Below are 14,134 nucleotides of genomic sequence, written 5' to 3'. Positions count from 1 at the left end.
GGCGTTTTGTCTGTGATCAGGAAACCTGTAAGTGGTGGACTGGGAATGGAACCCCAGGAAGTCTGGCTAGCAGTGCCCAGGGGCCGTCCACGCGAGTTACTTTGAGAGGGGAGTGGGTGAGGAAGCCTTGAATCAAGTGCTGTAGAAGCGCGAGGTCAGTCTGGTTCTCAGTGGCTGCCTGGCCTGCCCAGCAGGACAACCGGAGGCCTCGGCGGGGGCTGGGAGGCTGGGCTTGGGCCTGGGCTGCCCTGGCTCCTGCTCTTGGAGTTCATTTACCTTCGTCTCAGCTCTCCTGCTAGGAAGCCCATCCCAGCCAGACACACTGTAGGTACTCAGTAAACGAAGGTCTAAAATGGAAAATCCTTGCTAAACGTCTAGGAGTTTAAGCAGGCGGTACCCAGAGCTTAAGTCAACACACCTTTACCTGGGGCCTTCAGGTCGTGTTCTGGGCTCTGGGACACTGGGGTGACCCGAAAGCTGCGAGGATCTCAGAGTGCTCACGGTTCAAAGGAGCAGACGGACAGAGCCACACACAGATGGTGGGCAGGGGACAGGAAGTTTCCAGGTGGAAGGGCAGCACTTCCAGGCCCCAGGGACGGCGCAACCCAGCGCCAGGAGGCTGCTGCCTTCGGCCAGGAGCAATCCGGCCCGCGGGCCATATCCGAGACCACTCCGCCTGGCCTCCGCAGGCGGGTCTCCACATTCACTCTACAGTAGGCTAATTTTTAAGTCCATGCTTTTGTCTCGCCTGCGGATGCTGTAATTATCCAAATGGCCTTTGGCAGAAAAAATGGTGCCCTACCCCGCCAGGGTTAGGTGAATCCTGTCAGCCTGACTCCGGAGGGAGGAATTTACCCTGCAGGAGAGGCGAGAGGTCCAAGTTCCCGAGACACAAGGGCGGACTCGCGTTCCACGAGGGTCGTTCCGAAGCAGGAGACGAAGCTGGGCGGGGGGGCGCGGGCCCAGCGGCGGCCAGGTGGGGCTGAGGGTCCGCCCTGGGGGACGCTGCAGCCTGGGTTTTGCCCGCGCGTGGCTTCCTCCCGGCCTCTCATCCCCGCGGTGCGCTCCCTCTTCTCAGTCCTCGCCGGGAGGGCCACTCCCAGACCGTCCGCGCTGGGCACTGGGCCCCGGCAAGGTGCAGCCACCTGCCAAGGCGCTTAGGCATCGCCGTCGCCCCGCCCTGGCCCGCGTCGCCCCGCCCCCGGCCGCGTCGCCCCGCCCCGGCCCGCGTAGTCCCGCCCTTGCGCCCGCGCGCCAGGCCCGGGCGGCGCCGACGCGCTTGGCGGGAGATAGAAAAGTGCTTCTGTGCGCGCCGGCCCAGCTGCAGTTCCTCTGAGCGAGCGGTGCGACCTGTGGACGTGCTGAAGCCGCCGAGCGCGGCCCGGGGCCCGGAGCGGCCGGAGCAGCCCGCATCCTGACCCCGGCCCGGCCCCCGCTCCGGGCTCAGCCGGCGGGCGGGCGAGCGCGGCGCGGCCCGGGCCGGGGGGGATGTCTCGGCGGACGCGCGGGTGAGCCGAACCGGGCGGGCTGGGGACGCCTCCCCTCCCCCCGCAGCTCCCTCCCCACTCCCGCACCGCCACCCTCTCCAGAGGTCCCGGATAGGGGCAGGGAGGGGATTCTCGCGGGTAGTGGAGCGCCCCGGGCCCCCGAGGCGGGGGGCGCGCGCAACGCCGAGGGGCTCCTTGGGGGCCCTTCGCTCGGTTCCCTGGACCTGCTGAGCCTCGGGGCCGGGCCGCGCGGGTCTCCTGGGCCTCGGGCCAAGTCCGGCGTGATGTCATCTGTCTCCCGCCTAATTGCGGGGTGGGGGTGGGACGGCCGGAGTCAGCTGGGAAGGCCTTCGCTGGGCTGGGAGGCGACCTCCCGGTTTGGGTCCCGTTTGCCGGTGAGTTCCGGGGTGCTGGCTCTCGCGTCCTGAGAGGGGTGCCCGGGCGAGGAGGGGGCTCCTTTGTCTCCCGCTTGCGTGCTGCGCCCGGGCGCGGTGTTGTCTCCGAGACCTCTCTTCCCGGCAGCCGGGGTGGAGAGACCGACGAGGCGGAGACGGCTCTGCCCGCGGCCCCTGGGGCGAAAGCAGGAACTGCGGTCTCCATTTTAGTCCCCCCAGAGAATACGCGGCGGCCTGGAGCCCAGCCCCGCGTCTGCAGCTACACCTGTGTGCCCCAGCCGCGGTGCCCTAGGAGCTGGAGGTGTTTGTCCCCTCGGGCTGGGGGTGTGGGAGTGGTAATTCCCCGTGGAGCCTGTTCTTGGGAGGGGCGTCTGGTCCCCGGAAGGGTGGTCGAGGCCCCCGAGCCAGGGACCGACTTCCTTAGGCGCCAGGTTCCAGGGCCACAGCAGTGCCCAGTGGTTTCCTGGTCAGGCACTTGAAAGATGTTTATTGCTGGAGTGATGGCCCTGGGCTGACCCCAGGTTCTCCGCTGCTGCTCCCCTGGGGCTCAGTGGAGCACTGTTCAGTGGCCTGGGCACTCTGGTGCCCCCGTGCCCCACTTCCGGCCGGGCCTGTGACTCGCCCTGCCCAGGAGCAGAGCCCAGCACCCCGAAGGGCACTCACTGGCCTCTGCTTTTCCAGGCTGGGGTTCGGGGGTGAGGGCTTAAAGGTATGGTGCTCAGGGGGTTCTCAGAGCCTTGCCTCCTGGACTTGGCAGGTGGCATAACCACCGTGCGCCTCAGTTTCCCCTGCGTTAAATGGAGCCAGTGAGAGTGAGTGCACTTCCTGTCAGGAGGGGCCTGGGAGCACCTTCCTCCCCTCCCTGTCTTGGCGGTCTTTGCCTGTTTGGTGTTGGTGGAGGATCCAGGAATTGGGTTAGGAATGACAGGCAAGGTAGAATTCCAATCCTTCCGTGACTCGATGTATTGCTGAGTTCAGACACCATCCCTTCCTCTCCTACGCAAAAAAAAAATGTAATCAGCATGTCTTATCAACTGATAGCAGCTCTGCACATTCATTCATTCATGTATCCAGTCCTTGCCCGAGCGGACATTTCTTTTTTTAGAGTTACAGACAGTGAGAGGGAGAGACAGAGAGGTCTTCCATCTGCTAGTTCACTCCCCAAATGGCCACAACAGCCAGAGCTGGGTTGATCCGAAGTCAGGAGCTTCTTCTGGGTCTCCCATGCGGGTGCAGGGGCCCAAGGACTTGGGCCATCTTCCACTGCTTTCCCAGGCCACAGCAGAGAGCTGGATCGGAAGAGGAGCAGCTGGGATTAGAACCGGCACCTGTATAGGATGCCAGCACCACAGGCAGAGGATTAACCTCCTGAGCCACAGTGCCGGCCCGTGTGCAGACATTTCTAAAGGGCTTGTGGTGCCAACTTTGGTGCAGGCCCAATGGAGACAGCAGTGGGTGGTGGTAGGATGGGCAGTTTCAACATAAGGGCTTGAGAGAGGAGTTTGCAGTGTGTCGTGGGAGCAGAAGAGGGACTGGGACAAGCAGTGCAGAGCTTTGGAGAAGGCATGGGGCATAAAGGAAGCCGCCTGCCTTCTTTTGGGCACAGAGGCCTGTATTTCCCTGCTTCTGTGGAAATCTGTGGCCCTTCCCCGTTTACAAATGCCCAGCCTGGAAACATCGTCCACAGGTGACCTGATGTAGGACCTCCCTGGGGGATTGCAGTCTTGATGTCCGTGGAGGAGATACTGGGAGCCGATAAGCTGAATACAAATGAGGACTTTTGGAGCACTTGGGAAATTGCCTGTTAGACAGTAAATGCATCCAGAATTCAAAGTTGCTTATGATTTTTTTTCTCCATTAACTATGCCTTTGTTTAGGGAAATGCAAAAATGAGCAACTATTGCGAGAATGTATTTAAAATGTTTTTCCCAAATAAGTAATAATAAAATCCTGGTGCCTAAGGATTACAGCCATCATCAGTTTTAATCTGTAAGTCTCAAATGGCAAAATATTAAAGTGGGGGTCTGGCTTTGAGTATCGTATTGTTCATGAAATCTTAGCTTTTTTTTTTTTCTTGTTGCATTTGAAATCAGTGAAGTGGTCCTGAAAATAAAAGAACAGAAGAAATTAAGCCTATAACCCTATTCAGTTAAAAATGAGGAAGGCAGAAGTGCTCGTATTTTCAGAAGTAGGAAAAGTAAAAGCTCACTTCTCCCAAACCTGTTGCTCAGTTGGGCCGGCCGCTGGCCACATACCTCTGCTGTGTAAGTGTAGATGTGCTGCCCTTGACCTTCAGCGTGCCCTCCCCACAGGGAGGAGTTGGATGAGCTGCACTGCCAGGACACCGACTCTGACGTGCTGGAGCAGAGAGACAGCAAGTGCAAGGTGAAATGGACCCATGAGGAGGTGAGTGAGAACGCGGCTCTGGCCTTGGGGGTGAGGGTTCCTGGCAGCCCGGGGCCCAGCTGTAGAGCTGAGCCGGGGGACTGTCAGTCCTGAGGGTGCAGGAAGCCCTCTCAGGGCCCTCACTGTAGTGTCCCTGGAGCTGGCATGTGCCATACCGTCATGGATGCTGGTTGTACTTTTATTCCCCCTTAAGACTGATTTATTTGAAAGGCTGAGCATCACTGAGACTGGGTAGCTTGAACCCAAGTGTTCAGGCGTCTTCCACTGCCTGCCTGATGCATTAGCAGGGAGCTGGATGGGGAGTGAAATAGCCGGGACTTGAACCAGCACACGAATGGGACGTGAGCGTCCCAGGTGCTGGCTGAGCCTCTGCGTCACCACTCACCTGGATTTGTCCTGCCCTATTGCTGGATAGTATTCCATGATAGGTACACACAGCATGTTTGACTCGTTGATGGATGCTTGGATGTTAACGGTTTTTAGCTGTTGTGGATAGTGCCGTTACGGGGATTCTGGCTAAGTCTTTGTGTGGGTGTATTTTCATTTCTCTAGGAAAGATATTTAGATAGGGTTATGGGATAGGTGTATGTTTAGCTTTATAGAAACAGACCTTTTTTTTTTTTTTTTTAAAGGTTTGTTTATTTATTTGAAAGAGTTACACACAGAGAGAAGGAGAGGCAGAGATAGAGAGAGAGAGAGAGGGAGGGAGGGAGGGAGGTAGGTCTTCCACCTGCTGGTTTACTCCCCAATTGGGCGCAACAGCTGAAGCTGTGCCGATCCGAAGTCAGAAGCCAGAAGCTTCTTCCGGATCTTGCCGTGCAGGTGCAGGGGCCCAAGAACTTGGGCCATCTTCTGCTTTCCCAGGCCATAGCAGAGAGCTGGATTGGAAGTGGAGCAGCCGGACTTGAACTGGGACCCATATGGGATGCCAGCACTGCAGGCGGCAGTTTTACCCGCTATGTCACAGAGCCGGCCCCTAGACCTTTTTCTTAACAGGTTCCTGCTGGCCTTTTTTTTTTTTTTTTTTTTTTTTTTTTTAAGTTTTATTTATTTAAAAGAATGATATGGAGAGAGAGAGAGAGAGAGAGATGGAGAGATCTTCCATCCACTGGTTCACTCCCCAAATGGTCCTAACAGCCAGGGCTGGGCTAGGCTGAAGCCAGGAGCCTGGAACTCCATCTAGATCTCCCGCATGGGTGCCCAGGGTGCAGATACTTGGGCCATCGTCTGCTTCTTTCCCAGACACATTAACAGGAGGCTGGATTGGAAGTGGGCTGTTGGGGCTCAAAAAACTGTATGCTGTGTCACTGGATGCTAGTGTTGAAGGCAGCAGCTCAACCCGTTTTGCCACAGTGCTGGCCCCTGGCCTTATCTTTTTTTTTTTTTAAAGTATTTATTTATTTGAAAAAGTGACAGATCTTAAGGCCGGCGCCGCGGCTCACTAGGCTAATCCTCCTCCTTGAGGCGCCGGCACACAGGGTTCTAGTCCCGGTTCGGGCACCGGATTCTGTCCCGGTTGCCCCTCTTCCAGGCCAGCTCTCTGCTGTGGCCAGGGAGTGCAGTGGAGGATGGCCCAAGTGCTTGGGCCCTGCACCCGCATGGGAGACCAGGAGAAGCACCTGGCTCCTGCCATCGGATCAGCGCGGTGCGCCGGCTGCAGTGCGCCGGCCACGGCGGCCATTGGAGGGTTAACCAGTGGCAACGGAAGACCTTTCTCTCTGTCTCTCTGTCTCACTGTCCATTCTGCCTGTAAAAAAAAAAAAAAAAAGAAAAAAAAGTGACAGATCATTCATCTGCTGGTTTAATTTCCAAATGGAGGCAACAGACAGGGCAGTCCAGGCCAAAGCCAGCAGCTGGGAATTCTCTCCCCTTCTCCCACGTGGGTAGCAGGGACGCAAGTACCTAAGCCATCACCTGCTGCCTCCCACACATTAGCAGGAAGCTGGAGCCCAGGCACTCCAGTACAGGTGCCGCTGTGCCACAGTGCCCGTGCCGGACCTTTTTATTCTGCCTCTGTTTCCTTTGATATGTTTAATTTTGCAGGTTTTTTATTTTTGACTCTTTGTGTTTTTTTTGTCTTTAATGTACTGGATGATTGTAAAACCCTCTTCATTGTTTAAGAAGTTTGTTCAGATGTGTGCTGAGCAGATCTTTTCATCCCTCTGGGGTCCAAGGAGGGAAGATGTCACGTGTTCAGCTCCTGCGGCTCAGGAGAATACACGGATTGGTTCTTCATCCAGAGCGGGACGCGCGTCATCCTGGTCTTCGCAGGACCTCGTGATGGCCGGAGTGGTGTCCGATGTGCTCCTGTTGTACCTGCATTCTTGTCTTGCACAAGGCTCATGGCACACGGGGGCTGAGAGTCGCCTGTCCCCGCGAGAGCCGGGAGCGTGCAGATACCTGTGCTAGGAGAGGTGACTTCCTTGAAGGGCTTAGGGAAAGTTCATGGAGAACGTGGCCTTCGAGCCTGGGTGAGAATTTGGAAATTCAGCCCCCAGGAAGACAAGCTGTGTAGAGAGTTTGGGGTGTGTCCCAGCAGGAAATGCCATAGCGCCCAGAGTCTTGGAGGGGAGGGTCCTTGAAGGGGCAGAATGGTTGATGCCGATGAAAAGATAGAATAGGACCAACCCCTGGAAGGCCCTGAGGTTCTGCTGTGAAGTGTTGGGCTTGTTCCACTGGCACTGTGAGTTTTTTTTCCCCCTTCTTAAAGATTTATTTATTTGAGAGGCAGAGAGAGAGAGCTGTCTTCCATCTGCTGATTCACTCCCTGAATGGCCACAGTGGTCAGAGCTGAGCTGATCTGAAGCCAGGAGCCTGGAGCTTCTTCTGATTTTCCCGCATGGGTGCAGGGGCCCAAGCACATGGGCCATCTTCTGCTTTCTGATGCCATAGCAGAGGGCTGGATTGGAAGTGGAGCATCCGGGACTAGAACCAGTGCCCATATGGAATTCCGGCACTGTAGGTGGAGGCTTAGCCCACTACGCCACAGCTCCGGCCCCAGGAAGTGAGGTTTTAAAGCAGGGGAGCCCTGCCTCCTGGTTTGGACAGCTACCCTGTCCCTCTCTACGTCCCCTGGCTAAGGGAAGCTTTCCTTCTGTTTTATATGCACTAATCTGTGTAGGTAGCTAGGAGTAGACATTGGGGCGGCATTGGGCTAAGAGATTGGTGTGGGGGCCTGTGTTGTGGCTTAGCAGGTTCAGCCACAACCTGCCGTGCTGGTGGTTCAAGTCTACTTCCGATCCAGCTCCCTGTTAACACACCTGGGAAAGCAGTGTGGGAAATGGCACAGGTGCTTGGGCCCCTGTGCCCATCTGGGAGACCTGGATGGAGTTCTAGTCCTGGCTTCAGCCTGGCCCAGCCCTGGCCTTAACCCTTTCTCAGGGCACAGTATGGCAGTGTTAAGTATTCCCCATGGTCTACGGGGCAGCAGATCTTAGGAAGCTTTCTGTTTTCTGAGAAATGGAACTCTTACCTTTTGGGCACTAATTCTCTCCCCAGCCCTTGGCTGCTAGGTGCCTGCTTTCTGTTTCTGTGGCTTTGACTGCTCTCGGTACCTCGTGACTGGAAGCACACAGTACTTGTCCTTTTGTGACTGGCTTATTTCATGGAACAAAATGTCCTCAAGGGTTGTCCCTGTTCCATCTAGTATGTTTCAGAATTTCCTTTTTTTTTTTTTTTTTTTTTTTTTTTTAGTTTGCCTTCTTTTTAATTAGAGATTTGTTTATTTACTTATTCAAATGGCAGAGTGACAGAGCAAGAGAGACAGAGCTTCCATCCACTGGCTCATTCCCCGAATTGCTGTTGACAGCTGGGGCTGGACCAGGCAGAAGCCAGGAGCTCAGAGCTCCATCCAGGTCTTGCACGTGGGTGCAGGGGCCTGAGCCGTCTCCTGCTCTGCTAGTCACATTAGCAGGAAGCTGCGTCGGGGCCGAATAGCCCGGGACTCGAACCCACACTTTGATATGAGATGCTGGTGTGGCAAGTGGTGGTTTAATCCGTTGTGCCACATTAGCCTCTGTTTTTCTTCATTTTTTTTTTAAGACTGGGTCATATTTCATTGATGTCTTTACCATGTTTTCTTTGTGTATATCATATTTTTTAAAAATTTTACTTATTAGACAGAAATCTTCCATATGCTGATTTACTCTCAATGCCTCTAACAGCTGGGGCTGGGCCAGACCAAAACCAGGAGCCAGGAATTTCATTCAAGTCTCCTGCATGGGTGTCAGGGACTCAAGTACTTGAGCCAGAGTACACATTGTTAGCAGGAAGCTGGAATAGGAGCAGAGCTGGGATTTGAACTCAGGCACTCTGATATGAGAAAGTGTGTCCCAAGTGACATATTTTTTTTTTTTTAAGATTTATTTATTTATTTATTTGAAAGGCAGAGTTACAGAGAGGCAGAGAGACAGAGAAATCTTCTATCTGCTGGTTTACTCTCCAAATGCCCACTACAGTTGGAGCTGGGCTGGTCTGAAGCCAGGAGCCTGGAGCTTCTTCCAGGATTCGCATGCGGGTGCGGGGGCCCAAGGACTTGGGCCATCCTCCACTGTTTTCCCAGGCACATTAGCAGGGAGCATCGTTGGAAATGGAGCAGCTGGGACTTGAACCGGTGCCCATATGGGATGCTGGCACTGCTGGCAGTAGCTTTACCTGCTACACCACAGCGCCAGGCCCCCCAAGTGCCATCTTAACTGCTATTCCAAATACTCCTATATATTTTATTTCTATAAAATTGAGAAATACTTTATATACAATCAACTGCCGTTCGACGTACAGCTCAGTGAATTTCACAGGTGCTTGTTTACAGCCACGAATAGCAGCAGTCACGTTCCAGAACATTCCACTACCCCCAACACAGTCCTCGCTCTCCTTGCTGTCTCTTTTGTCCGACCACTGGCTTCCTTTTTGTTCCTGTATCTTAGTTCACATCTTCTAGATTCCGTGTGCGTGGAATGATCCGGTATGTCCCCGTTTATGTCTGACCTATCAGGATCCCGAGATGCACGTTGTGTGACAGTAGCTCCTCTTCAGGAGAACGTGTCTTCTGCCTGCTCTCAGTTCTGCCCATGGCTACCCCACCTCCAGAGCCGAGTCCTGTCACCCCGGGCCTGGGTGCAGTATTGGCCTCGCATGTCCACTCTGCCTCCTTCCATCCCCTTTCCTGCCTTGCAGCAAGCACGTTGGAGCCCTTGTCACAAGCCATTGGACCGTAAATGCTCACTGCTCAGATGCCGCGGTGGCTTAGCCTGCTGCAGAGGCGTCAGTTTTGCATGAGGCCTGGTCCCTGCCGTCCCTCCAGAACCATCTCGCGTCCCTTGTTCACTTGAGTCCAGTGTTCCAGCTTTGCGTTCCCATTACTGTGCATCTCTTTGTGTCTCTGAGCTTTCGATGAGCTCTCCCTAGACCATAAGCCCCTCAGGGTTGCTGCCTGCCGCTGTGACTGCCATTCCTGGCGCGCAGTAGGTGGTCATTTTAAGCCGGGATGGAAGGACGGAGCTGTTCTTGGAGGGGCTACTGTTGGGGGCGCCTGGGAGGCGGCCTCCTGCACAGTGTGCGCTGAGCTCTGTCTTCCTCGTGTTGGCAGGATGAGCAGCTGAGGGCCCTGGTGAGGCAGTTCGGACAGCAGGATTGGAAGTTCCTGGCCAGCCACTTTCCTGTGAGTATGGCAGGGGTTCTCGCCGACCTACCACTGTGCCGGGGACAAGCTTCCTGCCAGGGAGAAGGCGAGGGAGTTCTTACCAGTTCCCTCCGAAGGAGAACCACGTAAAAGACGACTGTGTTCATGGGACCTTGCTTCCCAGAGGCGAAGCCTCTGCCCACAGCTGCCTCGTGTGTCCGGGGCTTTGCGGGGTTTGTAGCTGTGGCCAGTGACATGCTTATTTGCATTGCTTCGTGCACTGCTGGAGCGGATGGGTGCTGGGTTCCTCAACAGTGAGGCTGCAGCTGGGGGCAGGTGGTGCTTCCGCCGGCTGCGGCTGCACAGTAAGGCCCTGCAGCCACCCCACCCCCAGGCTGCAGGTGTCTGCTCTCTGGCTTACTGCCTGGGTCCCCAGGGCCACTAGAGGTCGGAGCCACCAGAGCCCTTTTGTCCACTTTGTTCATCTGCTTTTCATCCGTGTGGTGCTTCAGAAATAGAAACACTCTCCCAAAAGAAAGCAGGGATCTGGAACCTCATGAGTCTGTTACAGGCTTGGCAGGGGTGGCTGCCTGTGTGGGTAGTGGGAGGTGATCTTCTACAGGGGCCCGAACCTGTCCCCGTCTGCAGCAAAGGGAAGCCACGCGTGTCCTCGTGTGTGGGCCTGCAGTGTGTGGTGGGGGTGGTGGTGGTGGCATACACTGGGCCCTGAACCCCTGAGCCCAGTGCTCCAAAGGGTCCCAGCCCATGGATCAGGAGTTCTCACAGATTCCTGAATGTTCTTCCTGTTCACTTCCCAGAACCGCACTGACCAGCAATGCCAGTACCGGTGGCTGAGAGTTTTGAATCCAGATCTTGTCAAGGGGCCCTGGACCAAAGAGGAGGACCAGAAGGTAACTCAGCCACCTGTATTCAGTGGGCCTTCACCCACCTGCAGGGCAGCAGGCACCGTTGTGGGCATGTCCATGCACATGAACCTGGGAGTGAGCCAGCCTGCGATCAGCCCGGGTGTCCCCAGGTGTCCAGTTCGAGGCCCCAGGTCCTGATCCAGAGGGTCTGCAATCAGGAGCTGGGGCTGTTGGGCAGAACACTCAGCTTCTTGGTCCCTGCAGTAGGGTTTTTGTGAAGGTTGGACAGGTGATGCACGGGAGGGGTTTGTGTGGTCCCTGCACCAGCTGAGCTTACAGAGGGTGGCAGGTGCTATTTTCTTGTTATAACGGTGACTGTGCCTGGTGAACCGTTTTCCTGGGCACTGAGCCTTGTAAATGCTGTGTCCTTTTTTTTTTTTTTTTTTTTTTTTTTTTTTTTTTTTAATTTATTTTTTTTTGACAGGCAGAGTGGACAGTGAGAGAGAGAGACAGAGAGAAAGGTCTTCCTTTGCCGTTGGTTCACCCTCCAATGGCCGCCGCGGCCTGCGCGCTGCGGCCGGCGCACCGCGCTGATCCGATGGCAGGAGCCAGGAGCCAGGTGCTTTTCCTGGTCTCCCATGGGGTGCAGGGCCCAAGCACCTGGGCCATCCTCCACTGCACTCCCTGGCCACAGCAGAGGGCTGGCCTGGAAGAGGGGCAACCGGGACAGAATCCGGTGCCCCGACCGGGACTAGAACCCGGTGTGCCGGCGCCGCTAGGCGGAGGATTAGCCTAGTGAGCCGCGGCGCCGGCCCTGCTGTGTCCTTTTGATCACAGTCGTGTGAATGGGTACAAGGGGACATCAAGGCTCAGAGTAGGGTGCCCCCAAGCTAGGAAGAGGCAGCACCAGGACCCCCGGGCTATTTCTCAGGAGTCTTCTCTCTGGTTCTTCCTGAAACCAGCCCAGAGAATGCCACTGCACTGGCAGGCGCAGCCCAGGGAGAAGAGGGAGGTGAGAGGACTAGATGTTTTATTATTATTTTAAATTTAGCTATTTTCATTTTATTTGAAAGGCAAAGAGATATTTCATCCTCTGGTTCATTCCCCAAATGCCTACAATTGCCAGGCCAAAGCCAGGAGACAGGAACTTCATCTGGGCCTCCACTGTGGGTGGCAGGAACACAAGTACTTGAACCGTCTGCTGCCTCCCCGGGTGCGCATTAGCAGTAGCTGAATCAGAAGGACAGCAGCCGGGACTCAGACCAGGCCCTTAGACACCGGATGTGGGCATCACAAGCAGTGGCTTAACCTGCTGCACTGTGACATCCACCCCAGGTTTGTTTTTAGGGATTTTAAGTCTTAATTTTAGGCGGGGGCTTTGTGGTGCGGTGGGCCAAATCTCTGCTTGGAGCACCTGCATCCTTTATTGGAGTGCTGGTTCCAGTCCTGGCTGCTTCATTTCCCATTCAGCTGTCTCCTAATGTGTCCTGAGAGTCACTGGATGATGGCCCATGGTGCTGGGGTCCCTGCCACCCCTGTAGGAGACCCAGATGGAGTTCTAGGCTCCTGGCTTTGGCCCAGCCCAACCCTGACTGTTGCAGGCATGTGGGGAGTGAGTCAGCAGGTGGAAGTTCTGTATCTCTCTCTGTCCCTCTCACTCTTTCAAGTACATGAAAATAAATAGTAAAAAAATCAAAGTGATACGTGCTTGCTATGAAAACTAAGACCATACAGAAGTGAAATAGGGTATTTCCCCATCGAAATCGTTTTGCCGTGAAGTGCCCACTCTTCCTGTGTGTACGGGAAAGCGTGTCGAGAATTCAGGAGGGGCCTGGTTGGCCGGGAAGCTGCGAACGTTGTGGTTTGTGTTTTGAGCAACGTGACAGTCGGCCCAGGTTGGCCAACCAAGCCTAGCACAGTGGCTTGGACTGTCCCTCTCTTGATTGCCAAAAATGTGCTGGATAGCCTTGTGACAGCCCTGGTGTGGCTGGGGAGGGTCTGTCCCTGACCTTGGTTCACGTGGACATGCTGTGGGGCATGAGCCTTGGTGCCATGTCTTGGACCCCTGTGTGTAGGTCCTCTGTCTGCTCTTTTGTACTCAGTGTGTTGATTGGATTGTGCCCTGAGAAGGGAGACAGGACCCTGACTCCTTTTCTTTCTCTGACACTTTGGGCCCCTGTCCCAGGTGCTGGGTGACAGGGACATGGTAACATCCTGGGGTAGGTACCTGTGGACTCCAACAGCCATCGTGATGGCTTCCGTGTTGTCCCGTGCCCTGGGGTTGGTGGTGTTTCTCAGGGCCATAGTGATGTGCCAGTGCTGGAGTCGGGGCAGGGCGGGGGGTGGGTCCCACTGGCCTCACAGAAGCCTCTCCCAGGTTATCGAGCTGGTCAAGAAGTACGGCACGAAGCAGTGGACACTGATCGCCAAGCACCTGAAGGGCCGGCTGGGGAAGCAGTGCCGTGAGCGCTGGCACAACCACCTCAACCCTGAGGTGAAGAAGTCCTGCTGGACCGAAGAGGAAGACCGCATCATCTGCGAGGCCCACAAGGTGCTGGGCAACCGCTGGGCCGAGATCGCCAAGATGCTGCCCGGGAGGTGAGCCTGCCCTGGAGCTGGGGGCTGGGCCGTGCAGGGTGGTGTTCCTGGGCGGTGACGGCCGCGCTCAACTCAGGGGCTTCCTCAGGCTACTGTGGTTCTGTGCTCTCCTCTAACCCCCAGCCTCAGCCATAGGGCCTCCAGAGCACTCATGGGAATGGTGGGTTCCCCCAGGAAGGCCTTGACTTCTGTGGTATATAAGGACAGACAGCGCCACACGTGGCCTCAACCAGAAACCAACTGGGGGGCCTGGAGTGAATTGTTCTGATCCCAACTCGTCTCCTTGGTCAGCCCCTTCCTTCTGGATTTCTCTCTTTTAGCCCATGTAAAATGATCTGGGAGAGTATGGGGTGATGGACTTTAAGGAAATAAAAAGACAAGTTCAGGTAGTAAGTACTATACTCTAAAAGGATTATAGTGAAAACATTAGTTCCCGGTCTCCACTTTCTACTAAAACAGACTCAACAGACTCTTTTTTTTTTTTTTTTTTTTTTTTTTTTTTTTTTTTTAGTTTTTCTGGTATTTCCTCCACATATCTATATTATGTTATCGTAATCATGTATGTTGGTTTTCTGCCACAGGACATTTCACTTTCTTAGACTTCACTCCTGCCCCTCCCCATTGCTTCAGTATCCTGCCATCACTTTTAGTTAAAACAGCAGTGTTTGCAGTATTACGACCCTGTAAGTCAGTCAGTTACTGAAGCTAACTTATCCAGGATTATACTGTCATGTCTGACACCTGTTTTTCCCTGGAATTGGC

The 14,134-nt window shown here is 55.1% G+C and overlaps 1 protein-coding gene across 1 annotated transcript in view; it reads left to right on the top strand.

Moving 5' to 3' along the window:
• Positions 1–1,259: 1,259 nt before the first annotated feature.
• MYBL2 (MYB proto-oncogene like 2) overlaps positions 1,260–14,134 on the top strand; it is a 31,735-nt gene continuing 18,860 nt past the window's right edge. Inside the window, exons 1-5 of the mRNA XM_002721063.4 lie at positions 1,260–1,508; positions 4,195–4,288; positions 9,876–9,947; positions 10,727–10,819; positions 13,152–13,372. Of these exons, the coding sequence (XP_002721109.3) occupies positions 1,489–1,508; positions 4,195–4,288; positions 9,876–9,947; positions 10,727–10,819; positions 13,152–13,372 (500 nt within the window). The 5' untranslated portion in view covers positions 1,260–1,488. The remainder of the gene's footprint in view (positions 1,509–4,194; positions 4,289–9,875; positions 9,948–10,726; positions 10,820–13,151; positions 13,373–14,134) is intronic.

Source organism: Oryctolagus cuniculus, chromosome 11 (genome assembly GCF_964237555.1).
Source record: "Oryctolagus cuniculus chromosome 11, mOryCun1.1, whole genome shotgun sequence".
NCBI classification, from domain to species: domain Eukaryota; kingdom Metazoa; phylum Chordata; class Mammalia; order Lagomorpha; family Leporidae; genus Oryctolagus; species Oryctolagus cuniculus.
This window is presented reverse-complemented; position numbering and strand designations above follow the sequence as displayed.